The 20810-nt window shown below is 42.5% G+C and overlaps 1 protein-coding gene across 4 annotated transcripts in view; it reads left to right on the top strand.

The window, feature by feature from the left end:
• The window catches only part of chchd3a (coiled-coil-helix-coiled-coil-helix domain containing 3a), an 83083-nt gene that overhangs the window by 47186 nt on the left and 15087 nt on the right, over positions 1 to 20810 (top strand). For all 4 annotated transcript variants that reach the window (XM_071519740.1, XM_071519742.1, XM_071519744.1 and 1 more), the window contains 2 exons: positions 5691 to 5774; positions 16682 to 16752. In XM_071519740.1, coding sequence (XP_071375841.1) covers positions 5691 to 5774; positions 16682 to 16752 — 155 coding nt within the window. The remainder of the gene's footprint in view (positions 1 to 5690; positions 5775 to 16681; positions 16753 to 20810) is intronic.

Consider the following 20810-nt stretch of genomic DNA (forward strand, 5'->3'; position numbering starts at 1 on the left):
ATTTGATTTGAGCTCTATCGATCATGGCGTCTAGCAAGATTATTTTCATCTAGCGTGATTTATATAGCATGTAGTTGGCAGGCACTGTAACAATATGTCATCGCACGTTATGTTATGATACAGACGTCGTCATTATTGAGATGTAAAATGAAAAATGTATTGAGTATTAATCATGGCTATAATCTGATATGACCTGGTGTAATTTGATAACAAAATTCAAAAACAATGTTACAATTTGGTGCCACAGTAATACCACATTGCCTTCCTTTTCACTGAAGACATGAGTTGCAGAGCCTGTTGTTAGAAGTTCTGATATTAACATACTGTAGTGTAGGTTTTCCCTAAGTTAATTAATTTCTTCATGCTCATTTGAAAGTGTTCAGTGTATCTTTAAAAAGAGATGCAGGACACATTCTCAGGAGTGCTCACATTATTATATGCTAATGTCTTTATTTTAACATCAGTCATGCACACAAATGCATGCACAAACTGATGTGTGCACCCACATACACAACATACACAGACACACATGCAACCGCTGTGAGCCCGCTGAACGCAGCAGGCGGGAGTTATTTTTATTTCCTTCCCTTTGGAATGTTTCAGAAGAAAAAAAGCAAGTGTCAAATAACACTTTATAGGAAAAAAGCAGGTGTGAAAGAAAGTGGAGTGAAAGGGAGCAAATCAGCAAGAGAAAAGAAGGTGTGTGGGGGGCCTGACGCAGCAAAATCAGCCTGTTTTATCCCCCTCCCATCCTCCTCTCCACTCCTCTCCTCCTCTTCTTACCCTCCACCCTCGTTCTTAGCTCAAACTGCGGCAGTCGGCTAATTAAAAAACATGGCTGCCCTTAATTATTCAGCGGCTGGCTAATTGATATTCACAGAGGCGTTCACCTCGCCTAAACGATCCGTTTAATCTGACCACCAGGGTCTCACTCTCAACCCGCCTGCCTCCCCCAGCCATTGTGCTACTGTACTTAATAAGAGACCAGGGGGAGATGGATACAGGAAAGGGGGTGCAAAAGTTTGTTGCTGTTGATGTTAATGCGGTTGCCTGGGGTAGTGAATGGTGGAGTGTGGAGTGTTTGGGCACTCAGTGAGAGGGTGCTGTTTTGAGTGTGTGAATTTTTACCCTGGCTTTATTTGTTTTTTGGTTGTTTTTTATCTTTTTTTTAAAAATCTTTTATGTAGTTGCATCCACCATTTTCTACCCCCCATGCTTCATGAGCTTTTCCTGCTTACCCCTCCCCATCCTCTCCACCCCCCACCTGCTATTCTGTGCTTTGTTCCCTCCATCTCTTATGCAGCATGGGAAAATTAGGCAGAGTAATGAATTACATCATTCCCAGGTCTTGCAAAGTTTTGGATATGCACATAAAATGTGGAAAACTATTGGAAAATATTGTTGTTCGGTCCTGATAGACACATGAGTACACATTTTATGTAGTTGTAGACCTTCTGTCGTTTCAATTTGTATTGTGTTGTTGTTGAGGAAGGATTTTCAGCAAGAGTGATAGAGTGTAGTTGTCAGTCATATACTGACAGTATATATATTGTCAGTCGTATACTGACCACGATCTTCACTTACACTTAAGAAATCAATGTCTGCAGAAAGTCTGGAATTTTAAGATGGAAACATGTTTCCTCCTCAGCCAGCTGCAGACACTTCTCTCTTCCTCTCTCTACCTTTTTCCTCCTTTTCTCTGTTCCCCTTCCCTCCCTCTCGAGTTGTGATAGAGATCCACTTGGCCCGGGCCACATGTCCCGTCCTCTTGACTCTGACACCTCCAATGATAAATCACCTTTTATTGTCCCTCTCTTCCTTTCATCCCCTCTCGCTCTACTCTCCACTCTCAAGTTCGCTTTCATTTTCTTGTCCAATTCTGCCCCCCTCTCTTTCCCTTCCTCCCCCTCCCTCACTCCAACTCGCCTCCTCCACCCGCGACCGCCTCTTCATTAGGGGAACAAAAGGTGTGTGGGCAGTGGTGAAGTCTGTCCCATTGTTTGGCCTTTAGTATGATTAGATTATCTTTAAAGCTCGCTCAATGGGGTTAATCAGTCGGAAGTAATCCTGACATAGTGTGTGTGTCTGTCTGTGTGTGTGTGTGTGTGTGTGTGTGTGTGTGTGTGTGTGTGTGTGTGTCTCAAAAGAGGAGGGACAACCTGCTCCTATGGAAATTAAACACATACACACAAACGCACACACACACATATATATAGACACATGCACACACACAAAAGTGAAGAGAAAAGAAAATCCCTGGGTACACATTTCTGTCACAACCTCTCCTCTTTTAATGACCCCTTTAGTCTCGCCTTCAACGCACATTTATCTCTCCACCCGCTCTCTGTGAGTACAGCTGCTCCGGCTCTCTCCACCCGCTCTCTGTGAGTACAGCTGCTCCGGCTGGTGTGTGTGTGTGTGTGTGTGTGTTTGTGTGCGAGCGTGTGTGCACCGATGTGTGTGTTTGAGATCAGCGTCTGAGCTGTTGTTTGTGTCTCGGCGTCTGTGTGCATCTTTTGTCTTTCTCTGTCAAGCTGAAGGCTTTGGTAGCCACCTATAAGCGTAACATTGAATTTGGACACACCCGTGACAGTACACAACCCCCTGCCACTCCTTTCCACTGCGTTTCCCTCCATCTCTCCATCCGTCCCCACTCTCTCCTTCTTAAATTGAGCTGTTGGTGGGAGACAGTTTTTTGGCACCTCAGCCAGCTTAATCCAGTCTGCCCAGCACCAGTGTTGGGGCTCTTACAAACTTTGCCAATCCATCCCAGCAGCCCTGATTGCACGCTTGGAATCAATAACACATTTAAAGACCAAATTAGTCCTACTTCTAGTGTACTTGAAGCTTACTTTTTAGACTATGCTTTAGAGTGCATTCACTCAATGCAATGATGCTGTGTCTAGAGCCACTACCATCCATCTACTCAGTTGTATTTAATCCCATCATGAAGTGCAAGTGACTTTCATGAGCAGACGTGTGACCCTGACAGGCCACACAATAGCACTTTTGCCTCACAATGGGACTCAATGGAGACAATAGTAGCACTGACTGCCACAATAAGGCTGGTTAATGTTAGGTTGTGCTGAGGGCAGCAGAGAGGCAGACAGCAGCACACTTTGTCATGGTGTTGCTTTCCTGAGGGTTGTCAGGGAAAGGATAAAGTAGTGCAGCAGTTTTTTTTTTATATCTGACTGCTGCTTTGGAGGTGACAAAATGGTGTGTGTGTGTGTGTATGCAGGTGCTTGTCTGTGTGGGTAGGTTGTGTGTGTAGAGGGTTAGCTTGCAGTGCACGCCAGTGTAACCTGCAGCATCCCCTTGACTTTGAAACTTCCCCCACTCATCTCAGGCGTAGACTGCCCCTCGGTAACTCTCCTTGCCGCTCCTCATCACCATGCATGGAGCATGCGGCTCTCCCTGCACTGCGCTGAGTAGCCAAACACAGATGGTTATCAGGGTGGTGGTGATTGAATGGGGGAATGTGATTTTTTCATAAGTTGTATTTTCTTCCGGCTCTCTCTCTTTCCCCTCTGGCATCCTATAGTGATTAAAGAGTAGGCTCCAAGGCTCTATCTGCATGGCTGTTGTCCCACAGGACACACTGCTGCATATACAGTCAATATGGTATTCTGTGTGTGTGTGTGTGTGTGTGTGTGTGAGAGAGAGTGAGTGAGAGAGAGGGAGTGTGCATGCATGCACATGCTCACCACATGCATACACAAAATGGTTTGTATGGGATTCCATTTTGTGTACATATTCGGTGTGTGTGTGTGTGTATGAGCACACGTACGTGCATATGCCAGTGAGAGAGTGTTCGGGAGATATTGAGGGTGAAGTGTGAGTATTCAAGCAGAACAGCATGGCAGCCAGTCACCCCTAGCCTCTGAATACTAAACCTCTCCAAATGTCATTTTGAAGAAGTTCATGGATGAATCAGCGCCTCTTTACACTCTTTCTCTTTCCCTCTCTCTCGTTTTCTTTCAATGCTTCCCTTATTCAGGAGATTGGACGCAAGGTAAGTCTGGAAGTCTGTGCCTTCCAACAAATCTCTCTTTCTTTTTTGCTCTAGGTTTCTCTCTCACTCTCTCCGCATGATAGGGTAGTGAATTTCCTTTTTGTTCCATTTTTCTTTCCACTTGGTATTTCAACCGCTCCATATTTTTGACGTGACCCTCTCCCAACTATTTTGCTCCTACTCCTTTGTAGAATTATAAATGAGACGACAATTTCAACCAGTTTCTGTAGACTTATTAACAAAAGGGAACAATAATACGAAATGCTTTTGGTTGGCTCCTAAAATGCAGCTTTGAATAACAGTCAGTGTCTTGTTTTAAGTTTTTCCATCTCCCTCCACTTTTATCTTTTTAGAATACCACAAATGCTTATTGTCCTCAAATCGTAGCCTAGTTTTGCTTGATTTGAGCAAACCAGGTTCCGATTCAACCAGTTCTTTATGTCAGAGAAAAATGTCTCTTAAGCATACCTTTAAGTGACACAATGCCAACACATACAAAACCCCCTTCTACCGATTTATCCATCCTGCTTTATCCCTGTTACCATCCTTAACCATCCCCTCTCATTCCCTCCCATGGCCTTTGACAAGTAGGTGCATAGCGGGGGCATAGGTGGGGTTCACTTCACATTCATGTTATTAAAACTGACAAGAAGATTTTCTTACAAATTCCAAAATGGAAAATCTTTGGCCTTGAAAAGTTTTTTATGTCCAATCTATCAAGAAAATGAAGGCACTATCACTGTTGAGTGAATTGAAACTTTAATTTCTATTTTGATTTGAGTGAATTGACCCCAGCCCTGATGTATGGGTCTGCTGTTTTTCCCTCTGGGAGCTGATACATCCAGCTCTTATCTCTCCTGTATATCACCCAGAGAGTCAGCCGTACGTTTAGTGAAGGTCACAGTAGAGGGGAGAACAGTGCAGATAGGTAGGCTGGGTAAATATATAAGCCTGGCCATGGAGTTCTGTTGTGCTGAGAACTGATGTTATCCTCTTGGCCTGATAATGGTTTGGGTGAAGATTGAACATCTGAGGACAAAGAAGCACACACATGCCAAGGCATGATCGGACTCTTACACACACACACGCACAGATAGGTTTATTGTCTGCACATAAAGCAAAAAGCACATGCTTCCGCCTACATATAAAACTCAAGCATACGGTGTGTACAGGCTTTCAGGCACAGACAAACACATCATTAAATATGACATAAAGAAACTCACAAGGTTACACCTTTGGAAGTAGCGGAGGACGTGAGAGCTTAAAATCCTATAACTTTCATGGTTGCTCCTTTCTCTTTCTCCAACCTCATCTTCCTCCCCAGTATATCCATTTTAGGTCCATCTCTTCCCCTCCCCTCACCAGTATTTCACAGTTTAATGTATGACAAATAGGAGAATGCCTGTTTCTGTTCTGTGTTGTAATGTGTCATATGTTTCTCTCCTTTTAGACACACTTGTCTGAGTTCTCTCATTATGGGCTTCTCTTGCGTGTGTGTTTGTTTGTGTGTGTGTTTGTTTTGAGACGGGTATGTCAGATTTGGCAATGCTCCACTGAGCACATAAGTAATGGTTTTTCTCCTCTTCCTTTATGTGCGCATGTGTGTATGCTTATGTGTTGTGCTTACACATACTTGTGTGTGTGTGTGTGTGTGTGTGTGTGTGTGTGTGTTTAGGCCAAGCAGCTGGAGGCCAGAGAAGCGGAGCTAAAGAAGCAGGATGCTTTCTACAGAGAGCAGGTGGCCAAGCTGGAGGAGAGGGTAAGAGAAACAGTCTGCACCACACACTACTGGGACAACTGTCTGAATATGTACGTGAATGTGTAACCAAGCACCACAAACCTAGTTCTCATTTAACATTATGGGAGACATCAAAATGCATTTTATATATTCAATAATTAATAATTCAAACAATTTTACCTATTGATCTCTATTATGTAATATATCATTTTAAAGCTCTGCATGCAAAGATCAATTATCTGTGAAAATCAAAAAACTATCTTCCACAACGTGTCTTCTTTCCATTCAAAGACACATGGTTATTTTTCTGATAACTGCAGAAAAAAGTAATATCTGTGAAGATTTATTTTTGTGGTGTCACTGTTACTCAGTATCATCATTATAATGATGGTCCTCTCTGGACCAGATTCTCAACCAGAATTGTAAAACACACTTATATTCATGGATTTTTGTTTAAACTTGTTTTCTCTCCTCAGAGGTCTAGTGTATAGTAAATGAGAAAATCTATTCCATATGACATTGTGCCAAAGTCCCCTTTTGTGTGGTGATCTTATCTGTGCTTTATCGGTGGGGGAAAAAGCCGATACCAACACATCTTTAAAAGCCCAACACCCGCCGATAATATAAGCAGTTGGGTCCTAGTCTGCATTATACACTATTAGCAAAGAGCAATCTGCACCAGACACTATTAGCAAAGACCAGTCTATACCACAAAGTACGAGCATAAACAGTGGTGGATTTGTTCAAACTTGGTGATGAATGGTGTGGAAGTTGGGAACTGTTGCCCGTTAAATTCTCTCCAGAGTAAAGTGCCTGCCGTAATTTCTGTTAATGGGAAAGGGGATGCCTCTAAATATACTGCTTTTTGTTTTTGTATTGGTATAAGTTGACATTAGTACATGTAATAAATAAGAGCAGAACAGAGCAGAATAACAGAATGGGATGAAATAGAAGAACCTAATTATCCATGCAAGATGGGGAATCCATCCCCAGGTGAGGTCAAAGACAACTTTCCATTTTATGTGGACAATATGATTCTATTCATTTATCAATACACAGGATATGATGTTGCTATTCCTTGTGCCATTGAGGCCCAATTGAGAGTTTAACAGAATGATATACTACCATTCAAATGATAGAAAACATCAGGCTATACTGTCATAAATCTACAGCACTATAAGACAGGCAGCAACATTCACATTTCAGGGTGAGTGAGTGTAGGCAAGTCGTTGGGGTTATCAAGTCTATTTTATATTAGTGACTGGTTCAATCAATATCCATATTGCCTTTTGACAATGAATGATTAGTCTTCATGTTCATTATGGTTATCTTACTATATTTTTTCCATGCCAGTCTTTATTCAGCTTTCCCCAGTGGCTTCATTGTATTCCTCTGACCAAAAGAATATACTTTAGCTTTTCAAAGTTAAAACTAACTGCTGCATTATACATTCAGCGAGCACAGTGATATCATCGCTATTTTCAAGAATGGACGTCACACGCTGCAGCTCAAGCTCCCGCCTGGGGAAAAGTTTTCATAATGCAATACCCTGTTCTCTTCACGCACACAGGCGCACATAAACACACATGGCAGTGCACACACACACTCACAAGCAGGTATAGGTTTGTGCACACAGCCCCAGCCGCCATATAGACTTGGCCTCCACTGGGCTCAGCCAAACTACAGATCAAAGAAACACTCCCTAAGAAATGTCACATTTATTCTTGCTTTCTATCCCCCTGTCCCACTGTTCTTGTTTTCATCCTTTAAGTGAAACTCCCCATGCTGTTCTCAGTGTGGTGTGTATCTCTCTCTCTCTTGCTCTCTGCCTCTGTCTCTTTTACTCTCTCTGCCTCCCTCTCTCTTTTGGTCTGTGCCTCTCTTTTTCACTCTCCTCCTCCCGCCATTCCTCCGCCTGAAGGATAAAGGGTTAAATCTTCCTCATCGCAGCGTGTGTCCTCCTGTCCCTGAAAATGACACTACCCCACTGTTTCCTGTCATACCAGTGTCCTATAAAGGGGGACAAGGGTCAACCACTTTGCTTAGCCCACTTCAAATGGCAGCTCCATGCTGGTCCCAGTGAGAGATGCCTCCAAGGCAGGGGACCAGGGTCAAATGCCCTGTTAAAGTGTGTTAAAAACGACACCCTCACGCTGCTCTGAAATCATAAGTGTGTCCTAGGGAGGATACAATGCCCTATTTAATGTGCTTAAAATGACACCTACATGCTGAGAAGGAGTTTTGTTCCCTTTGGAGGGTGCAAGAGTCAAATGCTCTGTTTAATGGAAGTAAAATGGAAGCTTCACGCCATTTCCAGCGAGATGTGCATTCTGGCAGAGGTAGACTCTTCTCTTTGCATATGTTATCTTCTAAAGCTAACATAAACACAAGGCTGGCAAAAAATCACATGCTCAGTGGGCACATTGTCCTAGACAGGACTTGTCCGTGAAATGATTTGGACTTTATTCAAATGGCTCAAATGAGATTTGCTTTTTAAAGGGGCAGCCTCGTGTGTGTGCTTACACATGCACACACGCATCATTATTAAAGATATTGCTTTGAATATATACAGTAGCTTCTTTGCTACTTAATCATTTTCTCATAGCTGATTAAAGGAGCAGCACAAATGACATGATTCAGTGTTGCAATAACCATGCTTGCATAACAGCTATCTTCAGTGTTGTTTTGTTATTAAAGTGCTCATTATGCGCAAGGCTTTCTCCCTTTGGGTCAATAAAGCTTGCAAATTTTCCTTCACTCACGGAGGCTGAATTCCTAAACCAAGCCATTGGGTATTGAGTGGCAGTGGACTTCTATCAGTAATTGGAAGTGCAGTGGTCTGTACAATTTTGGTTGGGCAGCAGAGAGGAGAGGCCATTTGCTGACGTCAGGGGAAGGTGTCGATGAATCGATGGATTATTTGCAAAGAAAAACAATGGACTATGACTTTTTTCTTCGCTTTAGTTGGCAGATTGACGCCTTGGAAAAAGACCCAAATATGTTGAAACGTTACAAGATGTAGGCCTACTTTGTATTTGAACATCTCCAGCCTTAGAGTTGGGCTTGTCTAGCTTCTGTTCCTCAGCTCTTGTCGCATTATCTCATCTTGGAACAGTGCAGCTCTACTGTATCGTACTGTAGGAGTCAGTGTGAGCGGTGATGGTAAAAGTGATGAGGAGTCCCACTAACACAGGCATTATTGACTCCTAGCAGTAGTCATCCATCAACCATGTTGGCCTCTGGTCAATATCCCTTAGACCAAAGTGTCAACAAATCACCTTCACACCTCAGAGAGAGACAGAAGGGAAGAGTGAGAAATAGATGGACGGAGGGAATCGAAAAAGAACAAGGTGGGGTAGAAAGAGACATGGGAGAGAAGCCATAGAATGTGGAGGAAAGAGGTATTAGAGATTGAAGGTAGGAAAAGACAATGTAGAAAACAACATAGAAACAGGTTAGCGGAGACAAAGAAGGGAGATAAAGCATAGATTCTTGAAGAGGAAAAACAGATATTAGAAATTAAGATAGAAAGACATTAAGACAAAATGTAATTGAGTGATAAAGAATAAGTTGAAGAGAAAGATGAGGGATGAGAAGTAAAAGGAGGAAACAGAAGGGCCGTAAAAAGATAAAATGTCATTGAATGATAAAGAGCAAGGGAGTATGATAGAGACAGAGATAGAAAGACCAGAGCACTAGATAAAGCATCACTGAATAGTAAAGTGCAAGAAAGGAAGCTTAGAGAGAGTGAAAGAACGAGGGAATGAGAGAAGCAACAAGGATCTATGAAAATGAACAGCGCGCACGGTCAGCCGTCTATCGATTTACGCACCGGGATTTACATGATAAATGAATTAAATTCCCAAAGCACCTTTGTCCTCATAATTTACACACAAACACACCGTTTCAATTTGTAAATGACTCCATCGGGATTTGTGGTGTTGGCCTATTGTATGTTAGCATAATTGAAAAAGCAGAATGATATTAACACAGGAGGCAAACACTGTGACCAGTGGAGGAAAAACAACAGATTTGGAAACCGTATGTGTGTGTGTGTGTGTGTGTGTGTGTGTGTATTACCAGTGGCTCGTGCTTGTGGTGGGTGATCCTGTGTGTAACCGAGGATCAATGGTGGGCATATTGCGTGTTGTCTTACTGTGCAGTAAGTGCCTTGGGAATCTGTAGGGGATGCAGTTTGTTTGGACTGTGTTAATAACGCTTCTTTTTCTTGCTCTGTCTCAGCAACCCCCTCCATCCTGCACTCTGTCCACTTTCTCTTCACGGCCTTTCTCTTCGGCCACCTTTACATTACCTCTCGTCACATTGCTCCCTCCCTCCCTCTCTCTCTCTCTCTCTCTCTCTCTCTCTCTCTCTCTCTCTCTCTTCTCTCTCTCTCTCTCTCTCTCTCTGTCTAGCTCCCCCCCCTGTCCCTCCCTCATCCCCTTCACCCCAGGCTTCCCCCGGCATCTTTCACACACACAGAACGAGAGAGAGAGAGAGAGAGAGAGAATAAAAGTCTGATATATATTACACGTCTGTTCCAATCCAACATGGCCATTCATCAGAGGGGCTTCCAGTGACAGGCCATCACCAGGCTCCCAGACAGCTCAGCCTGCTGCCTCTGCTGCTGCCGCTCATTGGGGCCCCAGCCACCAAATAGCCCCTGAAAACAATATCTATATATTTATTACATTTTCACTCAATACCTGCCCCGCTGTAAAACAATCTCATATTTAACAACTTGCCGGTGGTTTTTTTTTGTATTTTTTCTTCTTTTTTTTCAATGTCTCTTTCCAGCCCTCTCCTCCCCTCCCTCCCTGCGTCGCCTGTCTTTCTATATCTCTCCCTCTCAGCTTTTTTTGAGTGGTGTTTTTTTTTTCTTTTTCCATGCCTCACTTTCATTTTTTCAGCAATGATTTTTCTTCTCTTTTTTTTCTGTCTTTCTTTTCGCGTTGTATATCGATGAAATTGGATTTTTCTGCTCTCCCATGGAGGACAATCACAGCAGCAATTGCCATCTCATAGCAAAGTTCCACAGCACTATGAAAGGAAGAAATACAGGGGAAAGAACATTAAAAAACAGTAATGGCTTCTCTCTGTCTCTCTCTATCTCTCTGTCGCTCACTTGCTATCTTCATCTCTCCCTCTCTATGTCATTTCTTTATTCCCCTCCCTCTCAATCTCTTGACCTCTCTCTTCCCCTCTTTTTTTCTCTCTTTCTTGAAGGGAGGGACTAAAATTATTAGTATATTGTTTTAATCTTGTTTTAATATCTTTTTTATTAATTATGATTGGGTTAATCAGTTGTCTTTACATTATCTCTTGTCACATTGCTCTCTCTCTCTCTCTCTCTCTCTCTCTGCCAGTTGTATAGCTGGAGACACAGTAATCCGTAGTGAAGACATGACAGTGCTGTAGTGTTGAATTATTATGTCTGTGACTGTTTGCTGTTATGGCCGCATGATGGGATTCACAGGGATTTAGCAGGAAGTCTTTTCAAGGAATGGTGATTTCACAACAACAGAGTGGCACAGTCTTAAAGCATCTTACAGCAGTGACGCTCCACTGTACAGGCTGAAACAATTACATGAAGAGCTACAAACTTGTTTGAAACTATGTTAGTGGAAAAGGAGGGCCTTTTCCACTAACTAACTAGCCTAAGTGTGTGTGTGTGTGTGTGTGTGTGTGTGTGTGTGTGTGTGCGCGTGTGTGTGTGTGTGTGTGTGTGTGTAAAGCATGCATGCATACATACTGTGCTCTCTCACACACACGAGCATACCAACCATAGGGCCTTTATATTCTTATCCTCATTTTATTCCTAGCAACTTTGCATAGGCCATGCTTAGGCAGTTGAAGGTTTTTCCTGTTGTGTCGTCAGGCTTATGATTTTTCCTTATTGTTTACATTGTAAAGGTAAACACACAGACACACACACAGATACACATACACACACACAGGTGAAGAGCTTTTGGCAGCCGCAGTTCTTAGATGAATGTAATCCCACCTCCAGAACTCAGCAGCCCGTTCCTGGGATGTAGCTGGCCGTTATCAGCCGTTGCCTTTCAGACAAGGGTTAGAGCAATGGGCAGCCTCTTTCCTGCTGTACACACACACATGCACACACACACCTAATTTAATTACAAGAGGTTTATCAGCAGATAAGACCTCAGCAGGGGATGTCTGCATTCATTCATTACATTTTCTGTATACACACACACACACACACACACACACACACAGTCAGTCAGTCACTCAGTCACTTGGGCTGGTATAAATGCTTGTTTTCTCTCTCACACAGTGTCTGACCCTTAAAGAGAAGACACGCATGTACACGATGAGGCTCAGTCATGCGGTAATATGTTAATACAGAACCCCCGGGGGTCTCTTGGTGGGGAAAAAAGTCAGTGTGGAAATCCGTGCTGTTTGTATTTGCAATCCTTGTACAGTTTAACAATCTTTGCTGTCAGTTTTGAGAACTATGAGTTCGATTTACCAATTCCGTGCCCTCAAAATTTTCCAGCAAATGGACATTGTTACACAAGCATGTTTACTATCTCAGAAAAGTGCATTTTAATATATAGTAGTGACACAGCTGTTCAAAAAAGCTGTAGAATGGGAGCTCCATTACATAGTGTGGATTAAGCAAGGAAAAACACAAAAAAATGTCCAAAATCTTCTGATTCTTCAAGCAAACCTGAGCACAATAACACCTGTATTCAACCACACACACACACTCAACCCTTACCACACACACATCAACCCTAACCACACACACACCCAACCCACCTGCATCCATTTCCACCACCATCAAATTCCAAACCCTTCCCTATTTTTCTGAATAAAAGATATCAGCAATGATATCCTCAGAATAATGCGCTGCCTGTATAGTTTTGTTTCTGTAGAGAATTATGTATTCGTGAATTATGTATGCGTAACCATCAGTTGTGTGGTTTTGCTATTTATATGCTGTTAAGAATAGAACCTTCACCTCTCTCTCTGCTAAACGATCAAACTCAGAAATGTAAGTGGAGCTGACCGGAAGTCTTCCCAGTCTCACCTGCGCTTAATTGCTGAATCGAATGAAAGAATCAATTGAACAAATCTTTTCACTGAGTGACTCATAAAGAACTGAATCTCATAAAAGAGCCAATGTAAGTGGATTTGTATGCAAGTATAGATTGTTCCACCATTGTAGTGATGGTAAGCCACTGCTTTCAGCCCTGCTTTTCCATGTTAAAGTTACAAAATATTGTTATAAGTGTTATATAAGTGGTATATAAGTCTTCTTCTTCTTCTTCTTCTTCTTCTTCTTCTTCTTCTTCTTCTTCTTCTTCTTCTTCTTCTTCTTCTTCTTCTTCTTCTTCTTCTTCTTCTTCTTCTTCTTCTTCTTCTTCTTCTTCTTCTTCTTCTTCTCTTCTTCTTCTTCTTCTTCTTCTTCTTCTTCTTCTTCTTCTTCTTCTTCTTCTTCTTCTTCTTCTTCTTCTTCTTCTTCTTCTTCTTCTTCTTCTTCTTCTTCTTCTTCTTCTTCTTCTTCTTCTTCTTCTTCTTCTTCTTCTTCTTCTTCTTCTTCTTCTTCTTCGAGAAGTCATCTTCAGTCGTGTTGAACACAGCAAGCTGTGCAACAATTAGATTGCAACTCTTGTTGGCTTCTCTATGCATCTCCACCTTGATAAGTTGTCTTGCCCTCCTAAACAAAAGAGAAAATTCTGCTTAGTCAATGCTGTCTCTGCAGGATAGGCTTAATAATAATGTAGCAGCCCCTTTGCTCTCCTTGTGGGCCAGTTGCAGTGTGTCACATGGTAAGACTCATTTTCACTAACACTGCAGAACCGTAATGTCAGCCGTTGTGGGGTTTCTCCCCATTTCGGCCCTCCTGCTCGGCAGCAGATAAGAGAGAGAAGCCATCAGTATGGGGAGTTATTTGTTTTACTCATTAAAAATTGGGATTTTTTTCTCTAAATTGAGCTGGAGCCTGTGTCTGGGTGCAGCTTATATCTTCTCCATATCGCTGGAGTGCATTAGCAATAATGACTTCATTTGTCTATGACACCCCCCACCAGCATTTTTGTTTGGCTCCAGATGAGCTAAAAACCAAGTGGAAAGCAAATAGAGTAAATAAGAGAAAAATGAACGGAAGCACTATATTTTATTCCTGAAGTGGTGCGTACGTGATTGCATATGGGGAGTATAGGCAGTACTGGGTTCCTTTAGCTAGACAATTCTGTTCATCCAATGAGAAAGAATTGCTTGGCACTAATCAAAGAACATCTATTCGTCAAACTTAAATCAAGGTTGCTGTGTTTTTGCAGCCCCTAAGTAGAATTTATTTTTGGGCAAGCGAGTAGTGTTTTCAGCCAAGTGTGGTCTCTCTTCTCTGGGCTAATAAAAGGTCAGGGCTACTAAATCAGTTTGGGGAACAGCAGGAAATCACAATTTGAGACCACTCAGTAATCACACACAATAGCCCCACAAATTACTCCGTCCGGTTGTGAGCGAGTGAGTGAGTGAGTGTGAATATTGAGTGTGTTTTTATTTTTGTGTGTGTGTGTGTGTTTGTGTCACGAGGATAGGTGTGGATGTATTTGACAGTGTGTATGCTGTTGTGTGCCCACGCTGTGTATATGTGTGTGTGTGTGCATGCGTGATTTTGTGTGTATTGTGGCAGGTCCTGCAATCACTGTCACACGTGGCCTTTTGTGTTCCCAGGCGGATTAGAGTGCTGATTAGTGCCAGCTCTGCCATTTAGGCAGGTATTATTACCTTACACTTAGTATTCTAGACAGACACAACTCTAACTTGTTCTCTCTCTCTTTCTCTCTCTCTCTCTCTCTCGCTCTCTCTCGCTCTCTCTTGCCTCTCTCTCTCTCTCTCTCTCTCTCTCTCGTGCGCGCTCTCTCGCTCGCTCTCTCTCTGTCTCTCTCTCTTCCAATGGCTCAATCTCAACAACCAGGAGAACTCTGAGTCTTGCTTCTCTAGCAATCCCAAAAAGCTGTCTTTTTAGTCTTTTTTCGTTCTTAACAGTTTCTTTGTCTACACTGAAAACCACTCGATTCAAGGCGAAGAGGGCACACACACTGCATGTGCTTGCAAGTTAACTCTTAAACGGGTGCACTCTTCTCGTTTATTTTACATACAAATTACTATTGGCCTGAGGAACAATTATAAATGTCAGCCCGAATGAAGAGAAATCCTCAAATCGCTATCAAACCCTCTGTCAGCATTGTCATGTCCCATCTCCTTATAGCTCTATAACACATGACTATTGATCTCCTCAGCAGCTCTGTTCATTCCTATTGATCTAATCTGAACTATGATGAATGTCCTTCCTACTAGGAGGTGAAGTCAGAGCAGATAGGACCGGACACCACAGCCCAGATTTATATTTAACTTCTAGTATAGCAGTAATTGACGCAGAATTAGTTAAGTGTTTGGTTTACAGTGGATGAGCTGTTCGTAGGTTACCCGGTCAGTGATTCTGTGTGCTTTCCGCAGTGCAAATTCTTAGCCAAGGGTTAACCTCAGGCCTTGGGTAAGAGGTAGCCCAAGGATAATTTATCGTATTTTTACACTGCATCCATTAGCCTAACAGCTAAATTTTAGTATTCCATTGTTAACCCTGAAAAGTCTGGGTTAACACTTCTCCAGAGCAGGGCCAGCTACAGTAGCTCTGGGCTAAAGTAAGGTCAGCCCACTTCTGAATGTGTGAAATTTTAATGTGAGAACAATCTAGATCAGGCCTCATTTCGCAATAACGATCACTCTCAGAGGTAAAGAGTGTTTTTGAGCGTGATCCTACGAAGGTGCGTTCGTTACCTTCACACGTTTCTCAAAGCAGCTCTTCGGAAACACCTCACAAACTAAAGAGGCTTCATAAGATGGATACTATGAACATCTTAGCCTTAAGATGCTTTTGGGAAACAAGGCCCAGCACTATAGCATACAGTACTGGACAGACTGTGTTTCCCAATGCACATCAGCAATGGAAGTCCAATCTGTCTAATGTGGTAGATAATATATTTATTTTGTTTGCTATCACTAATGCCTTCTTTATGTGGAGTCTTCCACAGTAAGACTTTTGTAGCCAACTGTTATGCCATTTTTTGCCTGTGGATTAAACCTCATGCCACTACTCTCAATCAAGCTATCCATCATACTTTACAGCTTCTCACCATTCGATCATAAATGTGCATAACAGCCACTGAGGGCCGACAAAACATATCTTCCTAGAGTAGTATAAATGGTGCAGGGGCTGGGTTATACGGCGGTGTTTGAGGAGGTAATTCAGGTTGAGTGGTCCTGCTGTGGGTTCGTTTGCTATGGGTCACCAGGGGGTTATGACTGCTGCTCTGTAGGTTGTTGACTAGCGACCCGCTGACCTTACAGGATTGCTGTCTGTTATTACAGCAGTCTTTTGTGAGGGCATAAGTACAAACACACACACACGCTGCATATACACACACACACACGCACTCTCACATAGAGAGAAAACATGTGCCCGCCACGCACATGTGCACACACACGCCTACGCAAACATACACACAGACACACAGTCCATACAACCTTCTTACCCACAAACACTCCCTGGCATACACCCCACTTACAAGCCACATACACATCAAGTTAGTGTGCTTGTTTTGCTCAACGATGGTACACCCATTTCAGAAATAATAGTTTGGGAGATGGGGCAGGGCGATGTAGGCTTGGCTCCACTGTAGGTAGGCCTATATGCAATCTATATCAAAGGGGAAAGGGGCGTCATTCAGCTGGAATGTTTCCATATGCCCAAATAGCTTCAACCTGGAGAGAGGGAAGATGTGAATAAATTTGATGTACTTACCTTTTTTATGTAAGAGATTAAAATCTAATTGTGACGCATTTCTCTCACTCGCTGACTATTTTTCTGTCTTTCTGTGTGTCTCTCTTTCCAGAGTGCACAATTCTACAAGGTCACCACAGAGAACTACCATAAGGCTGCAGACCAAGTCAATGCCAAGTTCAAGTAAGTTCGGACACAGTTGACCCAAGATTGTTCAAAGACTTTAGATAACAGCACTTTTATAAACTGCTATTATTCAGAAAAACCTCCACTGCAGTTCAACAAAAGAGGATTTTCAACATTTTTCTTTTGTTTAAAAAAAAAAGAAAAAAGAAATTGTTCATTTACAAAAGCCTTTCTTTTTCATAATAATATATACCGGTGTTTACATTTGGTGAGCTTCATGTCGAAATGTGCACTACAATGAAGCCTTACATTCATATAAAGCCTAACAGTTTTTACATCATGTCAGAGCACTAAAAGTCCATTTGAACCAGTGAATGCATCATCAAATTATGTTAGCCGCATGCTAACCTATGCCTTTCAATCAGAACCACATTAGCCTGGCCCATTAGCTCATGTTGATGATGTGGTTCACTGATAGCCTCACATGGGCATGTTGACAACGCATAGGTCAAAAGCTGGGCTGTCCTTGTGCTCTCTGAATTGGACAGTATTACAAGAGCATCATTTACTCGGTGACACTGGCTCTCCAACCAGATGTGGGTCAAACAGTATTTGCAAATAATTGGTAGCGTTTGTTCTCAATCTACTTGGAGAAGCAGATGGGTTGTGTTTACTGCATCAGGATAATTAGTGTTAGATTGTCTTATGTTGCAAACCCACCCATCTGGTACTCCAAGAAAGTTTACAGACAAATACTATTTAACATATCATGCATGATATTAACTTATGTCATTTGGTGACCACTTTTATCCAAAGTGTCTTACAGTACCATGAGTGCATACATTTTTAGCATGCATCTTTAGAAATTGGAATCCAACCCTGACAGTGTTAATGCCATTCTCTACCCATTGAGCTATACAGGAGCCAAGTCTGTCTCCAGCACACCTTGCAATGAAAGATTATTCCATCACAGCTATTAGTAGAAGAGGTAATATTAAACATCCAAGCTGTCATGGATGTAGCACATATCCGACACATATATGTAACTCAAGAAGATGCAGAATCCCTTCCCATCCGTGTTCCATCTGTCTTCTTAATAAGAGGCCATTAGGCTCCATAGTAATGTAGGGAAAGTGGATGAGGAGCCCGCAGGAGGTGAGGCCTGGCTCTGAGCTCTCCTCTAGGGAGGCTAGGCTAATTGTGTTAGCTTGTCATTAGCCAGCGCTAACGCTGGGATCATTGTCTCCCTCAGAAATGCTGGAAACTGATTAGCCTAGCCCACCGGGGTTTAGCGCTAGACTCGAGGAAGCTGGAGTTGAGACTTCCCAAATCACATTAAAGGAAAAAATACACTGGAATAACATTAGTGCAAAATGACAGCGCTAACTGCAAGAGAACATTGGGCTAACGTGCGGGTAGTCATGTGACGCTAGACTTTGCACGAAGAGTCGTGATTGGTTGATTGGATTATGGGAGGTGCATTAGCAGGGTTGTGATTGGATTAGAATGGTGGAGAGGTAAAGGAGGAGGGTGTGTGTGTGTGTGTGTGTGTGCTAATGAAATGGCGGGAAAGTCTGGTGTTACAAGACGGGCAGGGAGGCAAAGAGGGATCTGAACGGAAGATAATTGGGTTTCACAGGGCGTGTTTGGTGCCATCCTTATGTCTGTTGGTGTGTGTGATCTCATGTGTGCTAGTGTATGTTTGTGTACACTGATATGTTGACCATCTTATTTTGAATTGAACGTGGTGTGTGTCCAAGTGTGTGTGTGTGTATGGTTTCTCCAGGTACGGTATTTGTCTACACCAACACCGAAACCTCATTGCCTGTCCTCAAAGTTCGCTACTGCCTTTCCCTCTCACTCTCACTCTCTCACTCTCTCACTCTCTCTCTCTCTCATATGACAGAGAGCCTACGGAGATAAGATCCTATCTGTGGCCTCTGTTGAATAATAAGGGGAGATATTTTGTCTCACACAGGCTTTTGATTTCCTCAAAGCTGAAAATGCCCTCCGGAGATAAAAAAAAAAAAAAAAAAAAAGGCAGACAGGGCTGTATCCATACTTGATAGAATTAACATGGGTTTGATATGATAATGTGGGGCTCTTATAGCATGTGGGATGTGTCTTCTTTCTCTTATTAGAATGTCTTCATTTCCCCACTCTGGGCTCATGTCAGTGCCAATGTAAATAGAGTGATGATACTCTTACTGTGAGTCTGATTAGTGTCATTGATAAGGTTGATATTAGGCTACAGTTTATTATAGTCTAGGAAGAGATGCATGGGACCAGAAGGGGGTTAGTCATTATCATATTTATAGTCAGTTATTTCTGTTATAATATCTGTAATGTATCTGTTGTTTATACACTACAGTCAAAAGTTTGGACACACACATTTTTCTTTATTTTTACTATTTTTAGAATAATAGTAAAGACACAACAATCAAACAAATCAAAACTATCTTATATTTTAGATTATTTAAAGGAGCCATCCATTCCAATTTAGAAATCGATGATACTGTACGTTTCAGCAGGTAGCCAACATGCATCACACAATACGTTCCATTCATTGCAGTGGTACAGTGTGGATGTTTTCCTTGAAAATGTTGAAAGGGAAAATAAAGTGTTAGAGGTAGGTACTCAGGGGAGAGAAGGGTGTGTGTGTGCCATGTGAGTTTGTGTATGTGTGCTGTGGTTGTTTGCGTAGGTGTGCGGTGCAGCTGCTCCCTGCCGTTCTCCTGCAGTATTCCCGCCAGAGTTCTCTGAGAATGATGGAGCTCTCCCAACCGGAACGCTACTGCATCACTGTGACCTCATTACATCCACACACACACACACACACATGCACACACAAACATGAAGAAACACACAGAAACTCTCACACATATAGAGAAAGACATACACACTGCATCCATTCACACTTGCTCACGTATATTTCTTCACATAAACCCATAGTTACACATATTGAATGAAACCTTACTTCTCAGTTTTTGTCATTCCTACCTCAGGCGACCTTAAATTGGAGCCATGGCAACCAAACACTTATGTTTTTTCCACAAAATGATGGGCACCTGAGCAATATTGTCTGGAGCGAGCACATGAAATGCTTAAGATAACACTTGAAATAAAATCAATCTGGATAACATGGGATTTGAGGAACAAAAGCATGAATAAATTCTGTTCTCGACAGTATACTGCCTCCAATTGTTGCTCTGAATCATAAACTGCATGGTATCCAGTGGCCCATGAAGACAGGAGACGCTTTGATTCAATGCTTCTAGCCTATGGTGTACGGTTCTTCAATATATAAATGTACACTATATGTAACAGATAATGTAATAACACAGTATGTTAGACACACACACACACACACACACACACACACACACAGAGGAACCAAGCTTTTATTCATCCTCCTTGTGACACTGACTACAGATAAGAGTTCCCAGTTGGCTGTGGAAAGGAGGCTATCTCTCTCTGCTCCTGATTTATATGCTGCCACTTTCACCACTAGTTGTTTATCCAACTCTGATGCAATATCACACTGTCCAGCACTGAATGAATGACCTTTACTGCACTACATGTATGTAAAAGTGAGAGGGTATCTGCGTATCTGCTTTTGTATGTGAGTGTGCATTCATTGAAGAGTGCCCGTGTATACACGCATACGTGCACATGCTGCATGAGAGTGTGTGTGTAGCGTCTCGACAGGCTGCAGTGACCCAGTGGGGCTTTAGCTTGAAATGCAAGCTGACAGGCATGGAGGAGAATGATAGATGTAAGATTATGCGAAAGAAGGAAGAGGGGAAAGAAAGAACGGTAGCGTAGTCCTAAGCCTCCTGTCAGTGGTAACCTTTGCCGCGGCTTTGGGCTTCTTTGTTGAAGATGGTCACTCCGTGTTTGTCCTGGATCCCCTGCGGAGTTGAGGATTGGACTGGGACATCACAAAGTGGTGAATGGGTGGGTCTGACAATGCCTTCTAATGCGGAGGATTGAGCCCTCTCCTCCTAATCTCTCAATCCCCCCTCTGCGCTCTCTAAAACTTGGACCCCTCCAAGAGTTTTGCCTTGGTTGTGACATTTGTCATAAGATCAAAAAAGGCAAGGTATTTGTGTGTG

Source organism: Centroberyx affinis, unplaced genomic scaffold (assembly GCF_046629955.1).
Source record: "Centroberyx affinis isolate AG114_WGS23_722 - 3 ecotype Tasmania unplaced genomic scaffold, CSIRO-AGI_Caff_v1 ptg000729l_1, whole genome shotgun sequence".
NCBI classification, from domain to species: Eukaryota; Metazoa; Chordata; class Actinopteri; order Beryciformes; family Berycidae; genus Centroberyx; species Centroberyx affinis.